The 25,289-nt window shown below is 34.0% G+C and overlaps 1 protein-coding gene across 14 annotated transcripts in view; it reads left to right on the top strand.

The window, feature by feature from the left end:
- Nucleotides 1-25,289, top strand: part of LOC128672643 (uncharacterized protein) — a 315,359-nt gene that overhangs the window by 136,051 nt on the left and 154,019 nt on the right. For 9 of the 14 annotated variants that reach the window (XM_053749932.2, XM_064436151.1, XM_053749937.2 and 6 more), the window contains exon 1: nucleotides 6,156-6,851. The exons of 3 other annotated variants lie outside the window; for them this stretch is intronic. In XM_053749932.2, the coding sequence (XP_053605907.1) occupies nucleotides 6,476-6,851 (376 nt within the window). In that variant the 5' untranslated portion in view covers nucleotides 6,156-6,475. Of the gene's footprint in view, nucleotides 1-6,155; nucleotides 6,852-25,289 lie in introns of those variants that run through there. 2 more of the 14 variants (XM_053749927.1, XM_064436157.1) reach the window with 1 other exon arrangement.

The following is a 25,289-nucleotide window of genomic DNA, read 5'->3' as shown; positions in this document are numbered from 1 at the left end:
TCGGGTATATAAATCATAAAATATAGTCTATTATTGCCACATTTAATCAAAATCGGTCAAGTCGTTTTTGAGTTTATTAATTACAAACAAAAATACAAATATTCTCTTTATAATATTAGTACGGATAACATTACATACATTAATACACCGTTAATCACAAAACTACAAAATAAGCATAGCAAATTGTACCAAATTCGCAAACACATTTCATGTGTATCATCATTCTACAGATGTTTTAGTTATGTTGAGTTTAGCACTGCAAGTTTAGCAACACAAGCTGAAGTTCGATAGCACTAATAATATCGAATTAATGTCATACAAATATTAACCGATAAAACAGAAAACATGAATGGTGGTATAAAAACATGGAATTAATGATACCATTAGCTGTGTATCCCATCGATATCTGTCGATTAAGTTGATTAAGCACCGACTTAAAAGACTAAATATACTCGATGTAACCTTAGCTACGGTGGAGATGCGTATCGAAATTAATTAAATTTGTATGCAACAAAAAACAGCTTTGGTTTGTTCCGATCTGTTCTAATATATTGTCTCACTCTTACTTCCATGAAATTGAAACAAATGTTGTTTCATTTTGTTGTAATTTTTTAACACACTTAAAAAACTTATTTATGTTTGAATTATTACAAAAAAATTAGATTTGTGCATTTTTTACTTATTTTATTATGGAATTATTTTATTATAATTAAATACCTAGTCTACAATTGGCCAAATATTGTAAAAACTACAAAATTGTATGTATTGCGCATCTATGATATTATTTACATATACACAGTATAATCCATACTTCAAAACTAATATTTATAAATATGACAGTCTGTTTTTTTGTTCTTCTTCATCAAAAGCATTGGGTTGAGATGATTTTTGATGTGAAGATAGTTGAAGGGCTTAAGAATGACAGGCTTATTTGCCGCGTGCGGAGCACTACGCAACAGCTTTCTATGTGTAATTTGGTTCGATGTGGCGTTTAGCAAAGAATATTCAATTGCTCCCGGCGGTAACGGTGGGACGAAAGAGAAGACATCTTTTTTAAACGATAGACCAATTAATCTCCTTAATAGAGTCATTAAGAGGAGAGGCTCGCGGCGCCGCGTAAAAAATGCACCGCTCTTTATATACTGGTCATAACAAAAAGCTTGGGATACAAGTGTACGTAGTGTGCGTGAAATTGTTGGTATTTTATTACCAAGTTTTTTTTTCTGTATCAATAACTACAGGTAATGATGTTAGTGATTTATATGTACTGTGATGACATTATTCTCTTTATATCCTTGCTGCCATCAAATTTAATGGCAATGTTCGCTCACTCAGAAATGTTACATGGAGCAACTAGACACATGTTAGCAGCGAGTACACAGATATAAGAACATTACATTTGTTCTTATATCTGTGAGCGAGTACTAGGTATTTATTTCATATCATATTAAAATATATATATCGATTTTATATTTTATAAAATTTACGTTTTTAAGTGTATTTTTGCTTTGCGTAAATACAGACGACCTCGGTGGCGCAGTGGTAAGGTTCTTACCACGGAACCGAGAGGTCCCAGGTTCGATCCCCGGTCGGGTCATGATGGAAAATGATCTTTTTCTGATTGGGTCGAGTCTTGTATGTTTATCTATTTATGTATTTGTTATAAAATATAGTATCGTTGAGTTAGTATCCCTTAACACAAGTCTCGAACTTACTTTGGGGCTAGCTCAATCTGTGTGATTTGTCCTAATATATTTATTTATAGATATATATTTAATTTAATAATATGTAATATATTAAAGGTTAATTTTCTTGTGGAATATATATGAGAGTGTTTTGCCGTAACTTCTTACAGCGTTAACCGGACTAGATTAGACGTTTATCTCTCCAAAGATGCAATTGTATACCCATACCCTTAAACCAAATGATACTTAATACTCACATAGAATCCTAAATATTTTAATACCCGCCACGCCTTATCAAACCGCATTGGATCTAAATGGTCACTCTAAAGCGTTATTACTATTATTTACGATCAGCGGAGCGCCCGCTCGCGTCACTACCTCTTAATTGGAAATCAAATGTTTCTATATTTACAGCGATTGTAATTTAAGTTTGATATGACCTCCAGACTCAGATGATGGACTATGCTAGTGCTTAGCTATAACGTTGTTTCTCTGACTCTTGTGCTAGTACTTCATATTCACTTTAAAACAACATCTAAATCATTGTTTATTTTCTCCACAATCTTGAATTAACATTTGGTTATACCATCTGAATCATTTAAAGTCTACTGTGAAAAAATCTTCCGCGATTTCACACAAAAACAATATATCCACCTAAACACTTTTTTATCACAGATGCGATGGTGAATAAAAAATGGACGCCCTAAATCTATACGCGGACATGCGGCGATCCGTCTCTGCTCCGCGTCTATAAATTTAATTTAAACTTTCCTCCTTCGTCAAACGCGGAGTTTAGACACCCCTCCGACACGCGTCATGGAGGGGACAGATATGTTACATTGCCGGTCCACAACGATTGTGCTCGAAGAAAACTAGAAAAAAAAACTGCATATTTGATTTTTTTATATAATCTTACAATTCCATAAAAAAGACCACGCGCGTTACCCAGTCGTTGTATGTTAACTCAAGTCCATCGTGACATTCTATGATAGGTCCTAGGTATATCGTTACCATTAGTAATGATATAATAGCTCTATGTGTAACATTTGAGGTACCAACTTAATATTCAAAGTCGGTAATTAGCCAATATATCTCAAAGTCACTATAATAAGAATATTTGGACGGTAGTGATCTGATTATATAATTGATTAAAAATATAAGGTATTTTTCCGTATTCTCCACATAGTACAATACGCGCTGATAGCTCAGCTTTTTTAAATTTAATCTCATGCAGTCTTTTAAATAATTGAGCGACCCGCAAAACTTTGTTGTACTCGCGAAGTTCTGTTTGGATAATGATTATGGCGGCGCCCTGGGAAATCCGAGGAAGCGAGTTGGCCCGCGGTCGCCGGGTTGGCCCGGGTTGGCCCGGGTTGGCCCTATAACATCTCTTTGGCCGCCAGTAACGCTCGAAGCCTCAAACTGCCGTTAAACTTAGTCCGCCGGGGATAGTCAGTTTAAAAATGACTTTGTTATTGAAACTTGAGGAAAATAATATGGGTTGAATAGCTTTTGATAAAACTGTATTGTTCAGTTCTTGCTTTAGTATTTATTGTTATTGTTTAAACAACTTATACGATTAGATGTTTAATATATAATATTTTAAAAATCAAATAATAAAGTAAAATTCTTATTTCCATTCTTTTTTAAAATCATTGGATATGACATGTCCCACAGTTGGGCAAAGGTCTCCCTTCTTTTTTCCACCCATGTAACTGATCAATTCCATTCATATTCTTTATAATATCGGAAATATTTATAATATAAATATTAGTTTTCCTTTTTTTAAATAATTTGTTCTTATTAGTTTTAATTTATGTTAGCTGTATAAAGTAGCTTAGGTTAAAATAAACACACGTTAGATGTTTTTTTTTTGTCAAATCAAATTTGATTTGACAAAAAAAAAATACATCAAAGGTATGGTGAGACACAACAGTAAGCATGTTAATTGATTTAAAGAGTTCTTGAAGAGACAAAGGTCATTTAACTAAAACGATAATTAATATCCTTGTAATTGATCAATTATTCGGTGCCACAAATTTATGATTGAGATTTGTATATTTACAATAATCTTTTTACGTCGTCCAAGTACATATTATGTATATTTGCGACAGGTGTTAAAACACAATGGTTTGTATCGAAATTGGAGCAGTCGTTAGGGCGTTTTGGGCAACAAATAAACGAAATGGGGGCGCGAGCGGAGCCACTTCCGCTGGTTCATGAATTGTCGCGCGGCGAGGCATGGCTGCCTTGATTGGGCTATTCAGTTCAATTGCTAATTTTATGTTTTTGAAATTACCGTCATTATTTTATTCTTTTTTTGAAACTTTTTCCAAAGTATTCAGATTAGCTCATTTCAAATTAGCCTATTTTTGAAAAACGTACACTTATATGTATTTACTAAGTATTGGATCGATCGTACTTAATGTGATGTTTTGTTACCTTTTACTTTGAAAATAATTCTAACATATATGTCCAGAATAGACGAACAGTCAATTAAGTACACATTTAAATTAAATTAGGTATATAGTGCTCTTCATCATAGTTGTGTTTAACTTGTTGAAAATATACATAATTATTTATTTGCATGCGTAAAATTCGCGAAGTATATAATAGCATTTTATCAAATATGAATACCAACCCTGACCTGAAACTCCAGCCCCCGGACCGGTACGGTCTCAGCTTCGGCAGTAAATCCGAAAACTTGTTGAAAAACTCGTGGAAATTTACTGTCGCCGTTTACAGCCCTGTACAACTTCATATCTCACTTTGCATAGATTTACGATCTTCTTAGTCGCGACTTGTTGTCTTGTGTGCCCGGAAGCTGGTAGACATTGTTGTATATTATATTTAACGGATTCAGTGGTGTGAGTAGATGTGAACATGGTGAGGACTGTTTGGGTTTTATTCGCGTTTCGAATAAGTGACTAAGTTTTAAAAAATATCTGTAGTAACAGGATCCCTATGTGTGTTCGAAGCTTCATACTGGGATTTTTATTATATCGAACACCTTATTTCACTGTTTTCATAGTACTATGTTTTATTCCAACGATGCTTTGTCAATGCGAACAAGGCAAAGGTCCTGTCGTATTGGGAGGTAAAATCTATGGCAAAGAATAGAGTATGCATACAAAATATGGATTCTGAAAATTTCACACTCCTTTTTTTGGCCAGTCATGTAAAAATAAGCCACATTTTAAAATTTCAGCTACAATAGTATGTAGCGTCAACTGATGCAACAAATGACTATTTAGCAGATTATTATTAATCGGAACATCGTTTTTTCATACCTTAAGTAGAACGAAGGCTGTCGAGAAACTAGTTATTCCTTATAGGAAACAAATTCCTAAAGCAAGTCAGAAGAAATATCTAAAGAAACCCGTTCACGCTCGATAACTTCCCTCGCAGGCTAACAGGATCAGCGTCGCATCCCAATTTGGCGTGTTTCATTCCGCTTTTTGTGCATCCCGGCTGCTGTCTATTTCTCCTGTCCCTCAGATTCAATCCCTATTGGGAGCGGGACAAAATTAACAATGATCACCATTCAAAAAATATTTCCAATGTTTTCTCAAATGAAGTTACCTCTCCTAGATTTTTTCCATTGTCATGTCTCTCATTTGAACGTTCTCCGATTGTTTACTTAGTCTCTACTCCGCATGGTCGTCGGCCATTCCCATTTTCAAATGTACAGGTTGTTCACAGTTTTGTCTTCTATCATATATAACTAAATATACAATTTACGAAGTCTACGTACATAAAGCGATGGTTTTAAAACTTTAAAATTTTATTAATTTCTTTTTTATCGTTGGGATGAGCCTGGGAACAAACGGGAGTAGACGCGGTCTGCTCACCCACTGTTAATAAAATGCGCATTGCAACGCATTGAAATTCTTGGCTCTTGAATGCTGAGCCGGTTAGCGCATTGGTGCATTTTTGGACATACAATTTACGAGTGTGTTATGTTTTGTACTTTTATTGTGAATTTTGGTAAATGCTTCATTATGTTAATTTAATAACATTAATCTGGCAATAAATTCTTCAAATAAAGATTGTATTATTATCTTTTCGTTTTATATAAAATTAATCCTACTTGCTACTCACGAGTACCTGATGACAGTTACCGATGCGGCGCTAAACATGGCAGAACTCTTTTCAGGGAAATTTAAATATATTATTGGAATAGCTTCGATCGATACGCCAGAAGAAGAAAAGGTATATATTTGTACATAAAGATATAGAATATTACCCAAACGTTAAAAGTGAAAGAAAATGGCTAAAGACATCAATATTTACCGCTAAAAGTGAAATTCGAAGAAGCCCAATTCTTGATTATTCTATCAAAGAAAACGTGTTTCCTCAATAACACGCACAAATAAAGCGAGTATCGCTAAACAACTCTGAAGGAAGAAGCCCCATATCAAAGTTACGACGCAGCGCCCCGTGTCCCGTGGAGCGAGAAAGGACTTTTCTGCTCAAAATTCAGTCAGAGGCGAGTCGCCGACCCGAACGGGCGTATGTGTCTACGCCATTTTACCGCGATCTAGCGTATTCAAACACGATCAACGAACGCGATTTATCAAAACTCGAAAATATTTCAGTTTCAACTTTGTTTTCATTAAATTAATTCAAGTTCGCATTTCCTTTAGTTTTTTTTTTGTGTTTTCGTGTTGTGTTTAATTTTTATGAATGATTTTTTTTTGTGCGCGATGTAACATAATATGGATCAAGATTAGTAAATAGGAGTACTGAAGATGATATTATTGACATTTTCGTTACCTTAGATAGCTAAGATGATTTTGAAAATGGGAGGGAAATCGCCAACGGCGAAGGCGGAGAAACCGAAAGAGGAGAAGAAAGAATCGAAGAAGAAGACAGAGAGATGTGATGACAGATGTCCAGCAGATCCGTGGACGTATTGCGTTGTGTTATGGTGTGCGTGCGCTATGAGTCTAATATCTAGCGGATACAACTTGTACAAGCAGCAAGGTTTGCAGGATCGGTTGTCCTTGCTGGAGGAGCAGCATTTAGCGTTGAGAAGTGCGGTGTTGGAGCCGCAGCAGCCACTCGTGGAAAGGTTGAGGAGAGAGGTGTTGTCGCGACCGCCGCCGGAGTACTGGAGATCAAGGAGGAGCATCAGGGATTACGGAGATTGTGGATGTCCACCAGGTTTGTGACTATTAAGTTAGTTATTGTATTTGAAAATTGGTGCAATCAAAATTATGACTGTCTGTGATTTCATTTCTTTATTCAATAAAAATATTTAGAATATATAGATGATAATAATAGATGTTCAAACATCGTATTTAAAATAACAAACTGTCGACCTTAGAAAAAGATTTGAATGATTTTTTTATACTTATATTTTCTTATAAATGCCATTATGGTTAGCAAGAATACAATAACTTTATTTCAATATAATTCAATCGCTGATTAAGCACGTTGCACGACTTTCACCGAAGTCAATATCTGATCAACTTTTATCAATATTTGCCGAAGTCCCGCCATTCAGTTCATCTGTTTCATTATCTCTTCTTTATCTGTGTCTTTGTATCCTTAATACATTCATGAATTTTTGATCCAACTCATTGATGGCATAAATTATTGTTTATCATTACAAATGGTCGTGAAATTGTCCACTAATTGCTATTCGCTGAAATAACAAAGGTGATAAATAATGCGCATACATATTTGAATTGTTCGCACAATGTTAACAGACAATTTAAACATTTTGGCACGTGTGAATATTTAAATGTAATGCCTTTTAATCATTTCAATTTCGGATTTATTAGTTTGAATTAATATCTACAATAAATAGTTTAATCAAAGTCTTTTTAAATTGGTAGAGATTCCTAATATATATTATATATTTCCTTATATAAAATTTAGTAAATTAATATGACTTTAAATCAAAGTGGCTACAAAGACGGTCTCTAAAAAGCTATTAAATTTTTTCTCGCTCCGGCGCAATCCCCAGTTAATCCGGGGTTGAAAGCTGTCACTAACCCCATGGTTATCAGGCGGCTGATCGAAAAAATGATAAACGCCACTGGTGCGAGTGCCCTGAGGGTGACACTTTTATTTAAGGGTCTGAATGCGAGAAATACCTTCCCTCTTTGAATTTACTTCGATGACTTTAAAAAACGTACCTTGGCGTACGTTTTTTGATATTTTTATGTTGGAAAACAAAGCTATTTTAGTAAATTGGGGGAAGTAACGTGGGAACTAGCCAATCAATACTAACGGTGGTCGGAGGCGATAAAAGTGGCGTGTGCATATGACGGCACCCTCACTGTTTATTCGGATTATTCGAACTCTACTTGTGTTTGCTGATTTAAAATAGACCTTATGTTGAAAGAGGAAAGGACTTGCCGGTCGATTGACCACCCATTGATAAGTGGACGTTTAGCAATAGGACAAGCATTCAATAGTTGGTTGTCATTATGGCTGCTTTTCACAGATTTGGGATAATTATGTTCATCAGCTTGTCAGTACCTATATAAGTACATTTTGTTTAATACCATTGAATTAGTATTGAATTGAACACAAATCAGAACTATTCCAAATTTATGTCCAATTCAAAACTGATTTGAAAAAATGATAATACAATTTTTCGTAAATAATTATTATTTACAAGAAATAAAAATCTTGTGTTATCGTCGATTAAAAATAATAGCAGTTGCAATTAAATTGATGCTAGTTTAAAAATGCTTTTTTAAATTATTTAAATAATGTTCTTATTTCATTACTGACTACGCAACCCACTCTACACGTTACCAACTTGTTTCTATTGTAATATTCATGATGAACAGTTCTCAAGACGTTTGTACCGTTACCAAACAGGGAAATGCAACAAAAGCAATATGTGGCATACTGGCATGCTTGGTTTCAGCCCATTAGTCAAATTTAGCCGCTCTCAATGTAATCAAAGCGTATTAATCATTATTAGGGACGTTAATCCCGATCGAGACCACACACGAGCTAAACCTCTGATGATACTCCATTATTGTGTATTGTAATATTTGAGACTGCAACCAATAAATAACATGTTGATTGTTCGGTTTATGTAGTAAGAGGTAAATTATTACAAGATAAATAATTAAGTTTTCTTTCAAAATTGGCAAGCTCAATTTCATGTTAAATAAATCATTATTTAACATGAAATTGAGCTTGCCAATTTTGAAACCAATAATGATAACGTTATAACCTATTTAATATAATTTCATATATAATAATAATAGAAAAAAATCGGTATTGTAAGTGATGAGTCTTTAACTCTCTTAGAAATAATATCGTCAGGAGACGAAGACATAAAAACTGCTAAACTAATTAACCTAATATTAGGGTTAAAGGAACTCGGACTTTGTAAACTTTTGTGTAAAAGGTCAGCGGTAACAATGTTAGTGTTAGTCGTAATTTTACTTCTCTGGCTCCATCTTGTTTACAAAGTGTGTTTGCCTCAGCCGGTTCTGTTTCGCCTTAATTTGGAATGTTTGCACCCCAATCTGTTGTTCAAACTGAACTATGATTAGGGGCTAAGTCAATGTTATCGAGAAAGGTTTTCTCTCAAATACTATGATTTTTTAATTAATTCTTATATTTAAATTTCCTAGAGAGAGAGAGAGAGAGAGAGTAATTTTTACTCAGTCTATTGTTAATGAATTTTAAAAATACTTGTAATTTATTGAGTAAGAAAACCCATTTATATTGCTAAATCTCACGTCTTCAATCACTAAAAAATGTTAATTTCTTTTATTTATATACTCTTGCTTATAATTACAATAACATTTGGGTTAATATACTCTAATAAATAAATTCATCAATCAGAAATTCGGGTTTATAATGATCAAACAAATAACCGTTCATTATTTTATTAATTATAATAATTTAATCGAAAGATGTAATCATGCATATATTAATACTAATGAAACCTTTTAACATAAAGCCGATATGCACAAAGATAAAATTACAGAAATTAAAAGTGGCGAGAAACCGCGGGGCAAAAGGCTAGCGATACCTAAGGCGATACCAAGAGCAAGTATTTGCGAAGTAAAATTATGTTTGCCAAAGGTTATTCCAGCCCGTTATCTAACCGGGCACGCGGACTGGGCGCAAACAACTCGCTCAATCAGAACTATGAAGACAAACGGAAAATTCGCAAATTTAAGGAAACTTACAGAGACTTAGAGCTGAATACGGGCCAACTGGAACAAACTACTGTGAAATCTGCTAAAGTTTTATATTTTTAATTACAAATGAATAGTTATCAAAAGAGTATATCAAAAATAAATTAACTTAAGGATTGTTTTTCTCTAAACTGTTTAAATACGATAACCACAGACAAAGTAGGTTCAACCGAACGCAAAGGATTTTTGAAATACTCTGTATTGTTCATATTTTTTTCATTTAAATTATTTACAAGATTTAAAATAATAATAACTATAGTCTATTAATTCAAAAATAATAACGTTATCTCAATAAATTCTATTTGATGATTACTTATCAGCAAAACTGATTTAACTTTCAGTGTATTCTGTGTGAATTTACAAAGGTTGCAGTTGGGGTAATAAGTTATAGTGCAAATAATTGAATCATATGTAATATTGCTTTTTCTGTTGCATTAAGTTTAAACCTGTAAATTTAGAATTTCAACCTGTAAATTTAGAATATGTTTGAATAATAAATAAGTAAATAAAAACTTTTATTCCACTTTAAAACCAGGAGCCATGTAATTTGATAACTTTCGAAAACTGTCTTCGACACTAATACTAAATAATAATCACATCAAAGTATTTCATTTTCATTCAATTCAAATTGTATGTAAGAGTTGGGTCTTACTTATGCAGTGGTTGATATTAATATCCTCTCATTTTTATTTATCTTTATTTATTTATTTAATAGGGCGTGCAGAAAATCCGTTACACAAAAGGATAAGTACAAGTACAATTAAGACCTTAACTTTGAGTGATTGTTAAGTTGTTAGGTTAATTTTTATTACTTACTACGCTGGTGTAATCTTTGATAGCTGTGCAGCCTCTTACGACTCTACTATTGTAATAACCATTCAATAAACTATATTTAAGCTGTTAAAATAATAACAGTCTGATACTAATTTGATTACCCAACATCTTCTCATCAAGTTACATAGGGTAAACATAGGTTTACTATATCTACCCTTTTAACAAGATAACACAACAGAAGAAAATGAAGACAAAAGTAACCATGACGAACATAGAAGCTTACTTCGAAAACAGTATTGTGTACACGTACTCAACATTAATCGATCAATCACGAGCTAGTTGGTTTACCAGAATAAATTCTCACGCATCTCCATATTTGTCAATTATCAATCTCTAAAACTCAGCTCATCAGTTTTGTATTTACGTACCGTGTGTGAACTCCTAACAGCCGGGCGGACCCTCTAATTGAATGTTTGCTCTCTCAGACCCCCATCTGCATACCCAAAGGAAATTAACGTCTATTGATCAAAGAAATACGGGCGAATCAGAATCACACTCCAAAATATTTAAGACAAATTGAGTAAATTGAGGCGTTTCGACGTTACATTCAAACAGATTTATTTTCTTTTCGTTTCGTTTGCATTGCTTTGATCTGTGCTGACTGTAGTCCATTTGAAGGATTCAGTTGGCACTTCATTTATTTTTAAATAATCAATTTAATTTCAAATGAGTAAATTAAGACTTTTTTAAACTTGTTATTATTTTCTCGTTCTTACCTATTATATTACAATAAACAATATTTATTTTCATTAATTAATTTGCCTTTAGATATTACCTACTATTACTTTTAATATTATGAATGATTTATAAAGTGTTCTTTCTACCTTAAAGATTGTCCTATTCTCGTTACTGAATAGAGTATAATATGTTACTAAATGTTTTGTTGTAATCTCCATTAAAATCATTACAATGATTAATTTTAAGTCTATATTACTAAGTGGTTCTGCAGAAATAATCTTCACCATCATAGTATTCTTTGCGTTCTCACCCAATCAATATACTGCTATCGAACGTCCTGTGGAAACGGCACACCACAGATAGAACAAAGGCGTGGAATCAATGATCCCTCTGAGGAAAATAGCCGTGACACGTCTCCGGATTTAGATGCAAAAGGAATCTATTGTAGATAGTCGGTGAGTACATAAAATACCGTAATATCAGAGCTCAAGCTCTCGAGCTAATTTCCAAATTTGATCTGAATGTTGTTATTGAAAGACATTCCAAATTCTGACCGAATAGTCCCGGTCATTTTGGAAAAGTACATGAAATTCGCAGTACAGTGGTTAGATTAGAGGAATTCGAAAAAGACAACATAATAGATATTGAAGAGAAGAAGAAAAATATAATGGAATTGAAACTCTCGAGAACCGCTTCAAGAATAATAAAGTAATACACTTTGACTTCTCAGCTGCCGTTGATTTGGATCGCCGACTATCGACATAACACGCGACGAGCCGCCGACAGAACAAATGAAGGTTATTCATTAGCTCCGGGATTCGGGACCGCAGATCCCGGAGGAATCCACGCACCGTTTGCTTCAAGTTATGCCGCTTTGGATTACAACCGTGCAGGGTAGGAGATGAAGCGAGTTTATGTTGTTGGGATTCAAAATGTTTTAATTACCTAGCTAGATCTTGGTCTCACAACAACACGAGTATTATTTGTTATTTCATTTATGTTTTTTCATTGTAGGAAATTATGCGAGATCAAGGAGTAAAAGGCCAAATGTGTGTTCGTGACACGTTCATGTTTGTAAGTAATATTTTTTTCTGCTGTTTGCATAACTCCCACAACCAGATCCATGCTAAATATTAAACAGTTGGCTTGACTCTGGTAGATTTTTTTTGAAAGTAGGTACCGTTTATTATATTTATATTATACAATTGAAATATAAAAACATAATTTACAAAGAACTCTTGCTGCTATTGGCACCGCAGCCCAACTTTAATACGGTCCAAGTCGTCCATTAACTAAAATTTTTGAGTATCTAAACTAAAAGTACGGAAACATATAATATAATGATTACGATGAAACATATAATATATTTTTGTGTATTTGAGCCGCATCCATCCGCGGTGGTGTTCAGTTAATTGATTTGGAGCTCGTGTCTCTAATGGAAGAGTTCCTGAGACCCGCGGAATTTCTGTCTCACAGCCATTCGACAAATCACTGCTAATTCCGTTGGTTTAGATCTGTTTTGGTTAATAGTAGATACTTTGACGATAGATGTAATTTGTTATTTAGGACAGGCTTCAGAGTGCAGTTGACCTACAAAAATAAAATTAAAACAACGTAACAACTAGGAAGAAAAAATATTGACAATAATTACAATTTAACATTTAAAAATATTCTCATGCTAATTACTATTGTCGAGTAAATTATTTATTATCAACCTTTTTTTCCTTTTTTATAAGCTCTCAATCTTAAAACCGTTGAAATTTTGCGCGATTCAAAAGCGTACTTTTGTGCGTTTTTGGTGCGTCACCTTTTCTATTAAGCGCATCTCCCACAATACAGGAAGCCTCAATGCACTTACACACGCTTCATTCAATTTCATTCAACGTCACACGTGAATGCTACTGCTGAATGGGATGACACTAGAAAAGTTTAAAATAAGTGCCTACTTCGGTGCTTTTAAATTTTAATGAATAGTTGATGATACAATAGAATGTTTAAAATGTTTCCTGTGAATTTGACATTGTTTTTGTGTTTTGAAGAATTGTTTTAATTTATACTAAACCAAAGTGCTTCAAAACACAATAAAAACATATATTTGTATCTTTACTTCAATGAAAAAAAAACTGATTTCAAAAAATGATTTAATGAATGATGAAATGATGAGAAAAGGATCTTGGACTCCAAGACTAGAATTTTCTAATCTTTTCTATTCTGTGTCACTTAAAGCCAGTCGGTCCTTTAGAGATCTTCCAGGTATCTTATCAATTCTTCTGCCGGGCGCACCTAAGACGACGACACCGCGGCCAGTAAACATTCAAATATTTTTTTAAAATGTTTCTTTATTTTTTGAAATATTTTTGGGTTCGTTATTTTTTGAATTTTTATTAAGTGAGACTACTCCGTGACAACGCAGTAGACAAATACAGTCGTTTCTTATCAAGATTTATGAGAAATGATTTTTCAAAGTTGGTGGCTTTGGAATTTTAAGCCCTATTTAAACCAATATCCGACATTCATATTCCCTTCATCACACATTTCATTAACACGATTCGAAGCATCTCACTCGCGACTGATGACACGTAGTTACCCTGTCATCAGGCCATTATCATCAAATACGATCCTTTCAATGCGTACACTATATACGTCAACGCGAAACAATTTAAAAGAAAACAAGACAGCTGTCTTGTTTGTATAGCTATAAGCTTTTCTCATTCATGTAGGTATGCTGTTGTATAACTGCAAAAGTAAAGAAATAAATAGGGTATTTATTTTTGATCTTTTTAAAATTCTCAATTCTAAATTAGATTAGACCTAAAGTAGGTATTAAATAACCAAATATTTTACAAAACTAACAATCGATTCCCGAGCTCCATTACTTCGCATAAATAACTCTTAAATTTGGTATGATGAAAAGAACAATATTAAATTGTAAATCATATTTTCATATATAGACGTCATAATACAGTCAACAAATTGAATGGCCCTGAATGGATTTCTTTGTGGCGGTAATAACGGCTAACATACATACATACAATGTAAACTCAATTACAAAGTTAATGAAAAAACATTAACACCAATTGTGTGAAACATTGACTATCAATTCACTAAAACCATATCACACTTTCGTCGGGCCATTAACATCTGATCCTGCCTCCAGCACTAAACGTATCAGCGCTTTGAAAATAAACTCCACATCCGAGTGGCAGTTTAGTTGAGAGGGTGCGCTCTCTGTGGAACTTTTATTTTCATTCCAAATTATTACGATGATTATATTTTTAATAAACTGACAAAAAAATTATTAAGAAGAAATAAAAATAGCAAGGTAGACTAGATATTATATATTACAAATATTTTAAAGGTAAAATGTCTTCAAGAGATGTGTTGTTGTCTCAACATTGTCTTGATTTATATTTTAAGTAACAATTTAGTTGAACATCCAAAATTATGTACCACTACACCATAACTTTGGTCATCAGTGAATAATTGAGAATTTACACACATGTATCAGTGGATTTACACACATAGCCATGGTAGCTATAACCATGAGTTTTTTAGATTATCATTTTTGCAAGATCCGCAATAAATTCCGTAGTGAACGAGCGTGTTTTACTGTGTTCCCGACTATTCCTGCTTACATATCTTCAGATGGCATGTCATGTACTTCATGTTTTGACTATTTTAAATCTGAAAATAATTAAACGGTATATATTTTCATTAATAAATTTACATATAAAGTTTTTGTACACAGATAAAATAATATTTTATATTATTAACTTCGAGTCATTAGTCTTAAAGGGACTCCAACTAACAGAGTGTTGACTGAATCAATTTCCGTGGCCGCTCGATTGAGAGCTCATCGGAAGGTATGTTAATGAAGGAATGTCCGCGTGGGCCGCGGGTTCGAATCCGAAAGCCGTGATTTATTAATTTGTGTTCATATCCCCGGAATGATGAGGTTAATATATGTTTTATTGCTTCGTTTTGGTCTTAGGCTTAGTGTAGCTTGGTTGTAATGTAGAGCAAGAGAATACTGTGAACAAGTCTGCAAACCTCTCTCTTACGTCTCATCTCACTCTCTCTCATGTGATCTCTCTCATTATACTTTTATATATTACTTCTCTCATTATATTATATACCCAGAAGCCATAAATAACTTTAAACTTGTGTTGATTTGTTTTTGTAGTTCTACGACCATAAAGTTGTCTACCAAAAACAAAGCTCTGAATCATAGTAATGAGTTCGTTTACACAAAAGTATAATGTAAAAAAAACCAATGATAGAAACTATTAAATGTTCTATAAATTTACACTTTTTTCTAAAATTCCGCTCTATACACCATCATTCTAACAATATGTTATCAGATCCAATCGGTAGCAGCTCTAAAAACAGTTTTTGTGTTTAACTTCTACGTTTATAATCATTCGTTTGGAATTTCTGATGAAATGTTCGATAGTAAAAACCATCAAACCGTAGTTTCCTTATCAAACACATCTTGTGAGAAGCAACTTCGAATTAAAACATAATATATTGCGTCGTATCATCTTCATTTCTCATAATGATTTATGAATATTTTTAGTTTGATTTTAGATTAAAAATAATAACTGTTTAATGATTACACGTTAAAGCTTTGGAATTTCAAATCTGAATAAATTAAAAATGAAGAAAGAATCTGAAATTTCGAACGCTGTCCTATATTCTAATACTCAGCAATACTTAAAAGTCCATACTGTTTACTCAAGCCAAGCTCAAAAGGATTCATCATTTTCTTCATCGGGATTTTTCCCCATCAAATTAGGTTCGACGTGGAAAATAGCTGACACACCACACCTTGGTCTATAAACGCTGTCGGAGCAGATCCAACTCCTCAGACTCAAAGCGCAGGAAATTGTCAATCTAGACATATTTTTATGATATTAATTTCAAACCTTTGAAGAGTTTCACAGATAATTTGCCAACTAAAAATACTAATTTTGTAAAAAAAGAATAATCTTCGTTTCGTTCATTCAATGTATAGAATCAATTTCCCGCATTTTTACATACATTATTATATTCTACGATTTCGATGAATTTTTAATCTATAAAATGCTACCATTGACATACTCGTCATAAACCTAAAAGTAAATCAAAGAGCATGGTATTCTGTTTTTATGAGAAATTTGGTGTTAATTCTGGTAATTATGTTAAATTAGTTACAATGATGTGTATTAATGAACTTTATCACGTCTCGACCTAGAATACAATATGCATAGAGTGATGCGTCATATTATATTCTTAATCGAGACTTGTTAAAATTTGAATATCAATGTTCATACTTTTACACAGAATACTTTGTAATATTGTATAACTCTTCGTTTCTCCGAATCTTCAACAATAACACCGTGGGAGTGTTCCAAGTACTCCGCTAAGTCTGTCAGCGCCTGCCGACATAAATACCCAAGACATCTGACTGTCGACTACTGAACAAGTCCAATTAAAAAACTCTGAGCCTGTTGCGAGAAACAAACGGAGTTGGAAAGCTCCCGAGTTGGCCTTGGAAAGAACTTCTGGCATGTTTGAAGGCCGTTTAGTAATTTTTGTTAAGCCCTTTAAGTAGCTTGAACTTTGGCATAAATTACTTTAATTTATAACTCAATCGCTCCGGTCGATGGTTCGCGTAGTTCGAGTTCATTACAAATTCAAATTCTATTCCTCGCCTTGAGAATTCTATAATGTTTGCAAGAATAAAATAAATATCTTTCCTATCCATTTTACTAAATTTTACAAGCTTTTATGTAACTTTCCTTATAAGTGTGAGTAAAATCTTGCAAGCTTGTGCTTTTTCCTTATTGAATATCTTATTTTTCGGCACGTAACACATAACAGAACATCTGCTAGCAATATTGGACACAAGCGTTAAGCTTAATGTACAGAAAATCCTCGTGACTATAACTCGAGATTTAATGAGAAAGTGATACAGAATTTAAAGCACATCGTCCTATGTTGGTGACTCATTGCACGAATCAAGTAACTCACGCGCCCACACTGTCAGTAGGAGTGTCGTGTCAGCACTACACTGTTGAATGGGACTTAGGGTGCTGAATATACTACATACGTGAATTATGATGAGAAATCATAATTTACGTATGTAGTACATTCAACAGCATACATTATGAGAGATTACGAAGAGAAGGTGATTTAGGACGCATAATCGAGATGGGATGCTGAAATAGTAGGTACCTGTATTTCTGTAATATAAGTTTACGAATTCACACACTTAGACACTCTTACAAAAATCAAAAATGATTTATTAAAAACAACAAATTATTCTCATAATAAAAATAGCTTCTCACAAGTGACAATTGTATTAGCCACAATTGTTGCAGAGAAAATAGTTTAAAACAACAAACGAATCCCTCATTGCGCAGCTTATTCTCCATTGACACAGTAATAATGAAACACAAACAAAAGGGCGCAGTCGCACCCCTGCGAAGGGGTTGTTTGAAGATCCACATTACTTAATGAGAATAAAGTTTCGACTCTTTGGAGCGCACTATTATTGCGTGATTCAAAAACATTTATTTGGAAATCAAAGTCAACTCACTCCCTGTGCGTTTCAAAATCATAAAGGACGATGATATAATAGACTTAATGTATTAATAAAGGAAACTGTTTTCAATTTAAAAAATCTGCATTTACGACAAAAATTTAGTCAGAACTAAGCTTATCGTCCAAAGCGCAGGTGAAGAATCAACGACCTTCACGATTCAGCTAGCAGCTTGTTAGAAGACGTCAATGTAACAAACGTAAAAAACTAGATTTACGAAATTTCTAAAGAAGTGTAGATACATTTAATAATACCCACATACAATATTTGTTATAATATATGAATGGTTACAATAATCACAATGTCCATTGAAACCGATGCGGTTCGTCAACCGATCGGTTTCAAATCAGTGCGACCCACAAATTGGCAATCGCTGGCCCAACCTACAACATTCACACGACAATGCTCGACCAGGCTTTGTGTGGACACGCCGACCTCGGCTTACAGCCTAAACAACACCGTCACATGCTGAAATCGAATGGGAAATTTAAACAATCGACACCCTTCGGCTCAAAGGTCTAATCGCCATTTAGACCGAAATTTGATTTAAATGTAATAATGTGTAATAATGTGTTAAAACAAAAAATATGAGTATTTTGATAAATTTAATTTTAAAATTCCAGTTGAAAATGTCACTAACATTAGCATCGGTATCAAAGCTCGTACCTCTTACAAAGCTCACGCAACGGTTCAGTTAGCAGCAGCAGGCTTCGGACCTCGGGGCTTTAGGCGTTATGGAAATGAAACGATACAATAAGGCTCACTATGCACAATTTTAATTTGTCTATTGTATTGAATAAGATTTTTATTTTTATTTAAAACAATAAGGAATTCCAGTTTATTTGTTGTTTACTTGTTTCCGATTTCGATAAACTAAAAATCCTTGATTTTCTAAAGTTTGACATCTTTAGCACGAATATAGCAGAAAATGCGGAAAATAATGTACGCTACTGTTACCCATATTGATTTAGTCAGAACTAACCTATCGTATCGTTTCGAATCGTAGTCAATATATTATACAATATACAATAAATTATTCTTTTCTTATATACTAAAGCATTCAAAAAGCGGACAAATAAATCTTTCATCTCTCTTCCCCCTATCCCACTTGTGGGATCAGCAAACATTCATCAAGTACACAGTCACAATAATCAAACCATTTTAATTTCAATAAATCGTCCATAAATTACCATGTGAAAAAAGGGCCTTTAGGGCGACGGCTTTGACCACCGTTTTTTTTTAAATTTTATTTGACGTGTGTCGCGCGGCACGCGGCCGCGATCCTTGTCTGAGGATATTGTTATTGTTTTATTGAACAGACTAACGAGCACCCGTGTGCATGTTATATTTGATTTACGTGAATTAGTCTGTTATATAGAATGTTTGATTAGACTTAGAACTTACTCAAAATACTATATCTATATAGCATTATATTCGAATTCGTGTACCAACCTCACGTTTATAAATTGAAATTAATGCAGAGGACTGTACCACGAGCCACATGCAGACACAAAAACAAAACTGAAATAGGACAAAATAATGTCATTTTAACATTTTTATGTTTTGTTAATTTTTTACGTGATTTTAGCTTTTAGAAACTAACTGCTTCGTTCACCTTGTCATCATTAATGTTATCACAGTTCGCCGCTCTAGTTCTAAACCCGCTTAATTAGTTATTTGGCCCTCTCTCCTCGATGATCGCCATCAATCTCAGATGTAAGCTAGATTGAAGCCCGCCTATCTTGAGATTAGTCTGGCGCTGACATGGAAAGTCTAGGCTGGTCCAGCCTGTCCAGGTATGGACGCAGAAAGCGTGACGCGATCCTATCACCGTGGGATTGTCAACCGCTTTCGTAAATCGAGGGGTGCTTTTCAACATTCATAGCAAACATAGCATTTTAATAAAAGGTGATATTCATTATGTTCCAGTCAGGGCAGTGCTGATTTCATAAGATATAAGTATTGTTATTTAAGTCTAATTTCTGATTAAATGATTGAATTTACTTTGGATACAGACATATGATATATTTTTATGCTGAGAAATTGTCCCTGTCTGTCCCTAATTTAAAATACAAAAGAATATAAGTAAAACTAATTCGCCTCGTAGGCTCGTAATTAACTTACTAAATCCGGTCCCACTCTGACAATTAAACAACGACAATCAACTAGCTTCCTATTCCGGAGCGACCCACAGAATAATCCCGCGTTGGTCCACACAAAGGGAGATTTATTCACAGCCACCATTCAGATATTCGGACAATGCGTGATTTTATCCGGAAATCTATGTTTTCCTTGTGTATCTGTCGTTGTTGCCCCCATATGCCATATACATCGAAATACATTAACATTACTGATTATATTCTATAGATTATAAGATTTTCCTCTTTGGAATTTTTAAATATATAATAAAACTGGTATCTAATTGAAATCATCTAGGGCTGCATGATAATAAATTGTGTTTCTGTCAAGAATGTATTACAAAAATCAGTATCTCTCTATCTCTTTGCCAGTATCAATATCATAGGTAAATAAAAAATAATCTTGAATTGCTGAAAAACTGTACTACCTTTTTAACGTGTACCACCAGCTATAAAAGGCAGTTGACCACAACGAAGAAGTCCTGAGACATTAAACGCAATAAAACCCCACAAGTAAAGTACTAACACCCTTTCAATGGGGAACCAATCCTCGTGGGGAAACAATGTCGTGATGCAGTAAACTAGATAGAACTCCATGTATGAAACTTTCATACCCAATCACACCGCCAATGGTGCAAAGGGGGGTGGGGGGACAAATCCACGGCTCCAACGGGCACACACCAACGTTTATCACGAGGCCCTGAGGCAGTAAACCCTCGAATGTAGTGTTATCTCTTATATACTCGACTATTATTTTAGGCGGCCGCTGGAATACAAATTAGGCGCTTCCTCATTTGTCCCGTTTTCTTATTTGATATCTCCGTGTGAATGTCCTGAAAAGTATTTTCACTTTTTTTGTATTTCATATATAGGAAACATTTTTAAGTTAAGCAAAATTACCCATTATTAAAATTATTTTTACTGCGCCATTGTTAGTGGTAGCGCTGACTTCAGTCTACGTGTGTGACATCACGTTTTCCTTAATTTATTACATGTTGATTGATTAACGTTTCTCCCTTATAGAATGCTAATAGCTAAATATTGTTTATAAACTGTTCAACTCGTCTTGGATCATTAAGTCTCAAAATATTAATGGAACTCGGATCGCAGGTATGACGTTATCAAACTCCTTTATAAGTCACTTAAAAAAGAAAAGCTTAAAGAATAATATTACTCCAAAAGTTATAATAAAAGATTTCATTTTGTTCTACAAAAAGAAAACAAATCGTAACTCATCGCGAACCCGAAGTTATTGTAAATAGAAACAAAATTTCTTCCAGTTCGCTTCGATTCAAAGATAATAGAAAACATAATTCCGGGACGACCTTCGGTAACTCAGCGTAATGGACCAATTTGTAATATTTCTGGACAATAGACATGTAGACTGCTCACTGCTGGAGCTACGGACCAGTTGTAGTAACAAATGAAATTAAAATAGAAAATTAGACTTTTTATTTAAACCAGAAGGAAATGTAGATGTTTATATAGCGAGTTCATACAGCGCATACAAGGAATAACTAGTATCAAGGGTATCAAATATAAGCCAACAAAAGGTCTGAAGTAAAGCTAGACAATGCTGTTGAGTTTCTTCAGCATAACCCATAAAATAATAATAATAAAATTTATACTCATATTCTATGAAATTTCATTTCAAAAGTCAAAGGTCACCCGACAACGCGACGGACAAAGTTAATAACGGGTAGAAAATAACAAAAACAAACAAGTGACGCGCGTGCCATCTGTCGGGGCAAATGTCGCAAACTCTTAACGAGGTTTTAACACTATTAAAATGGAAACGATATCTCAATTTGATTCGGTCTTGATGGCCTCCGAGTAATTTCTGGAGGGCGTGTAAGTTGACTGATTGCTGTTGGGCATTGACCCTTCTGTTCCTTTTGTTATGCGAGTGTTTTTAAATTTTGTCACTTTTAAATTGCTACAACAACTGTTAGAATTGCTTCGAACATTATATTGGGCATATAAAAAAATTTAATACTTTTTGTTTTTATTAATAAAGCATATTGCTGAATGGAAAATTGGGATTTACGGGAACTGTATTAACAAAATCCCAATAGAAACTTGGCACTAAGAATATAAACAAAATATTACTTAATAGAAGAACACATTGTATTTATGAGCGGAAAATTTAGCCATTCGATTGTTTCTGTACAGTGTCCAGTGGGACTATAAAAATGATTCAGTATGGACCGCAAACAATGGATAATCCGCTAGCCATCCGTAAGCTTTGAGAATCCGACAGAAGAAGCGAAGTTTGTTGGGAGTGGGCATCAGGCCCAACAATGGACATGTGGGCGGGTATTGTTGGTTGGGTGGTATGTAGTGACTATTTGTGGATCCAAAAATATTTTGTGGGTAAACTTAGGCTGCTAATTTGAAACGGAGAAAAGAAATATATACATTGAGTAACGAATAGTAATTTAGGTTTTACATGTTTCGTTATTAGCTTGAGCAATATCAGCTAGTTGTAACAAATGTGTTTGTGTTTGCATTATTACCTACATTTGTATAGATCGTGATGTTTAAAAATATGTGAACCAAATTCCCAATAATAATGTTTTTATTTGGCATTTTTGTGTGTGAATACACTCTGGTGTGGGTATATGGTATATATGGTAGGTATGGGTATTACCTCGTGGGTGGTTCTCTTTTTACCAAATTACCCTCGGCGTTAATGACGCAACGCAACGGCCACGCAGCGTGTAAAGCCATGCGTTATTGGACGCGCGACGAAATCGCTTCGACACGCGACAAACTTGTGTTTGTTATGATAATATTGTGACGGGGTTTTTGGTAATAGCTAACGTGGAAACTATCTTATTGTATAATAAAATACTTGAATTTAACCAAAGTGTCACAAAAATATTATAATTGTCATAAAATATAACTGTACGTACATGCACAGAAAAGTAAAAATTCTGATTAAACTGTGGAAAACGCGTTGGCAACGTTTTATTAAGATTAACGTTTTGTTATGAGGAGGGTTCATAACACAATTAAAAGGATTATACTATGGTCCTATGAGATAAAAATGCAGGTACTTGTATCATACTGATAATATTTAACAAAATTCCCCGTTTTTGTCAATTTCTAAAACATACAAGTATAGATTAATTACATAGAAGGCTAGATTTGCAGTTTAGAAATTTTACTTTATATAAATATGACAACAAATAGATACTTTGCTTAATTATAAATTGACTGTGTCGAAATATGACACATGGAAATGTTGATTATACAAGTGTCAAACGGTCAGTCAACATGTCTAAACTTCAATCAAAACAAAACGCCAATGTTTTTGAGCCGGTGTTGAACGTCTTCAACACACAGTGGGCGAAATGAATGATTGTAATGAAATGAATGTTTTGAAACCATTTAATTCCAACTAATTACGCCTCAAAGCTTCAATCTCATGAGAATTTGGGATATAAGATAATGCTCTCATAGAAAATCAATTAGTAAGAACCAAGAACCAACAAAAAATAAGACGTGATATGAATTCTTATAAATAGAAAGGAGAACTTTACGCAGCTTGTAAAACAACGCTCAATTTGATAAACAACCAACTATCCGAATTTGACAAATAACCGATGTCTCCTAATTAGACCTTCAAAATCTAGTAAATTGTCAGCGAATATTATTTATACTATAGTAAATCAATTAAAATCCTCAATGGTTATTAATTTGGGTTCGTTAGGTTGAGTTACAGTCTTCCTATTATAGTATTTATGATCAACCAATGCGCCTTCGGGGAATATCAACGTAGCTCAAACAAATAGCTCGGTTTCTAGGTAACAATCAGGTTCCTAGAAAGTCTAGATGTCATTACAAACTGTTATTTATGGTTAGGTATTTGCACCGACCGAAGATTTGGTCAATTTTCACTTAAGAGATATCTAAGGAGAGAGGAGAGATACTGTTTGATTATTGATTAATATTCCCCGAGCAATTGAAAATAGCAAAAATAATTCCCATACTTAAAAAAGGCTCTAAGTTAGACCCACTAAACTATAGAGCGATTGCTTTGCTGCCTATACTTTCTAAAATATTTGAGAACATCATTAAATCGAGACTACTTAGACACTTGAAAGCTAACAATATTTTGAATGAAAGGCAATACGGCTATCAGGAAGGTATTGGTACAGCTAATGCTATGGACACCATTGTACATGACGTAACTTCTAAATTAAACGAGAAATTGAAAGTTGCTGGCATCTTTTTGGACCTTAGTTCTGCTTTCGATTCAGTGGACCACGAAATCCTTGTAAGAAAATTGGATTTTTGTGGTATTCAGGGCAAAACTTTAAACCTTCTTAAGTCCTACCTCAGCAACCGGCAACAGTATGTTGAGGTAGGAGACTCTAAGGGAGAGTTTTTGAATTCCATAAAAAATTCAAAAATGCATAAAGTGACTAGGGGAGTCCCACAGGGCTCAATTTTGGGACCAATATTGTTTATAATTTTTATCAATGATTTAATAAATTACATGACAACTTTACAATCTGACATTAAACTAGTAATTTTTGCCGATGACACAAATGCAGTAGTTTGGGGTAGTGATATTGACGCTCTTAATAGAAAGATAAATAATATTCTAACATTATTTCAAAATTGGTTTACAGCTAATAACCTAAAACTAAATGCATCCAAAACCAATGTAATGTTATTTAAAACGACGGCTAACAATAGAGATACCCTTGTTGTAAAGTTAGAAAATGTAGTTATTGAACCAGTGACAGCAGTGAAATTCCTCGGTATTCAAATTGACAATTTGTTGAACTGGAAGCCTGAGTTAAAGGCCGTGGAAAATAGCATCAACAGTGCTTGCTGTGCACTGAGAACCTTACGGGATGAACTCACGGTGGATCAACTGAAATCGCTATACTTTGCTCTAGTTGAATCTAGGCTGCGCTATAGTATAAAATATTGGGGTAGAAGCTACGATTACAACATTAATAAAGCTTTTGTAGCGCAAAAGAGAGCCATACGCACCATGGTCCGTATACCACCATGGGAGTCATGCGTGGAACATTTCAAAAGACTTCAAATATTAACCGTTCCCTCCTTATATATTTTTGTGATTTTAACAGACTTTATTAAAAACAGAGCTATTTTTGAGACGGAAGAAGAAATATTATTACGCGAAAGTACTAGGCGAAAGGACTTAACT

This window comes from Plodia interpunctella, chromosome 9 (assembly GCF_027563975.2).
Source record: "Plodia interpunctella isolate USDA-ARS_2022_Savannah chromosome 9, ilPloInte3.2, whole genome shotgun sequence".
In the NCBI taxonomy this organism is placed as follows: Eukaryota; Metazoa; Arthropoda; class Insecta; order Lepidoptera; family Pyralidae; genus Plodia; species Plodia interpunctella.
This window is presented reverse-complemented; position numbering and strand designations above follow the sequence as displayed.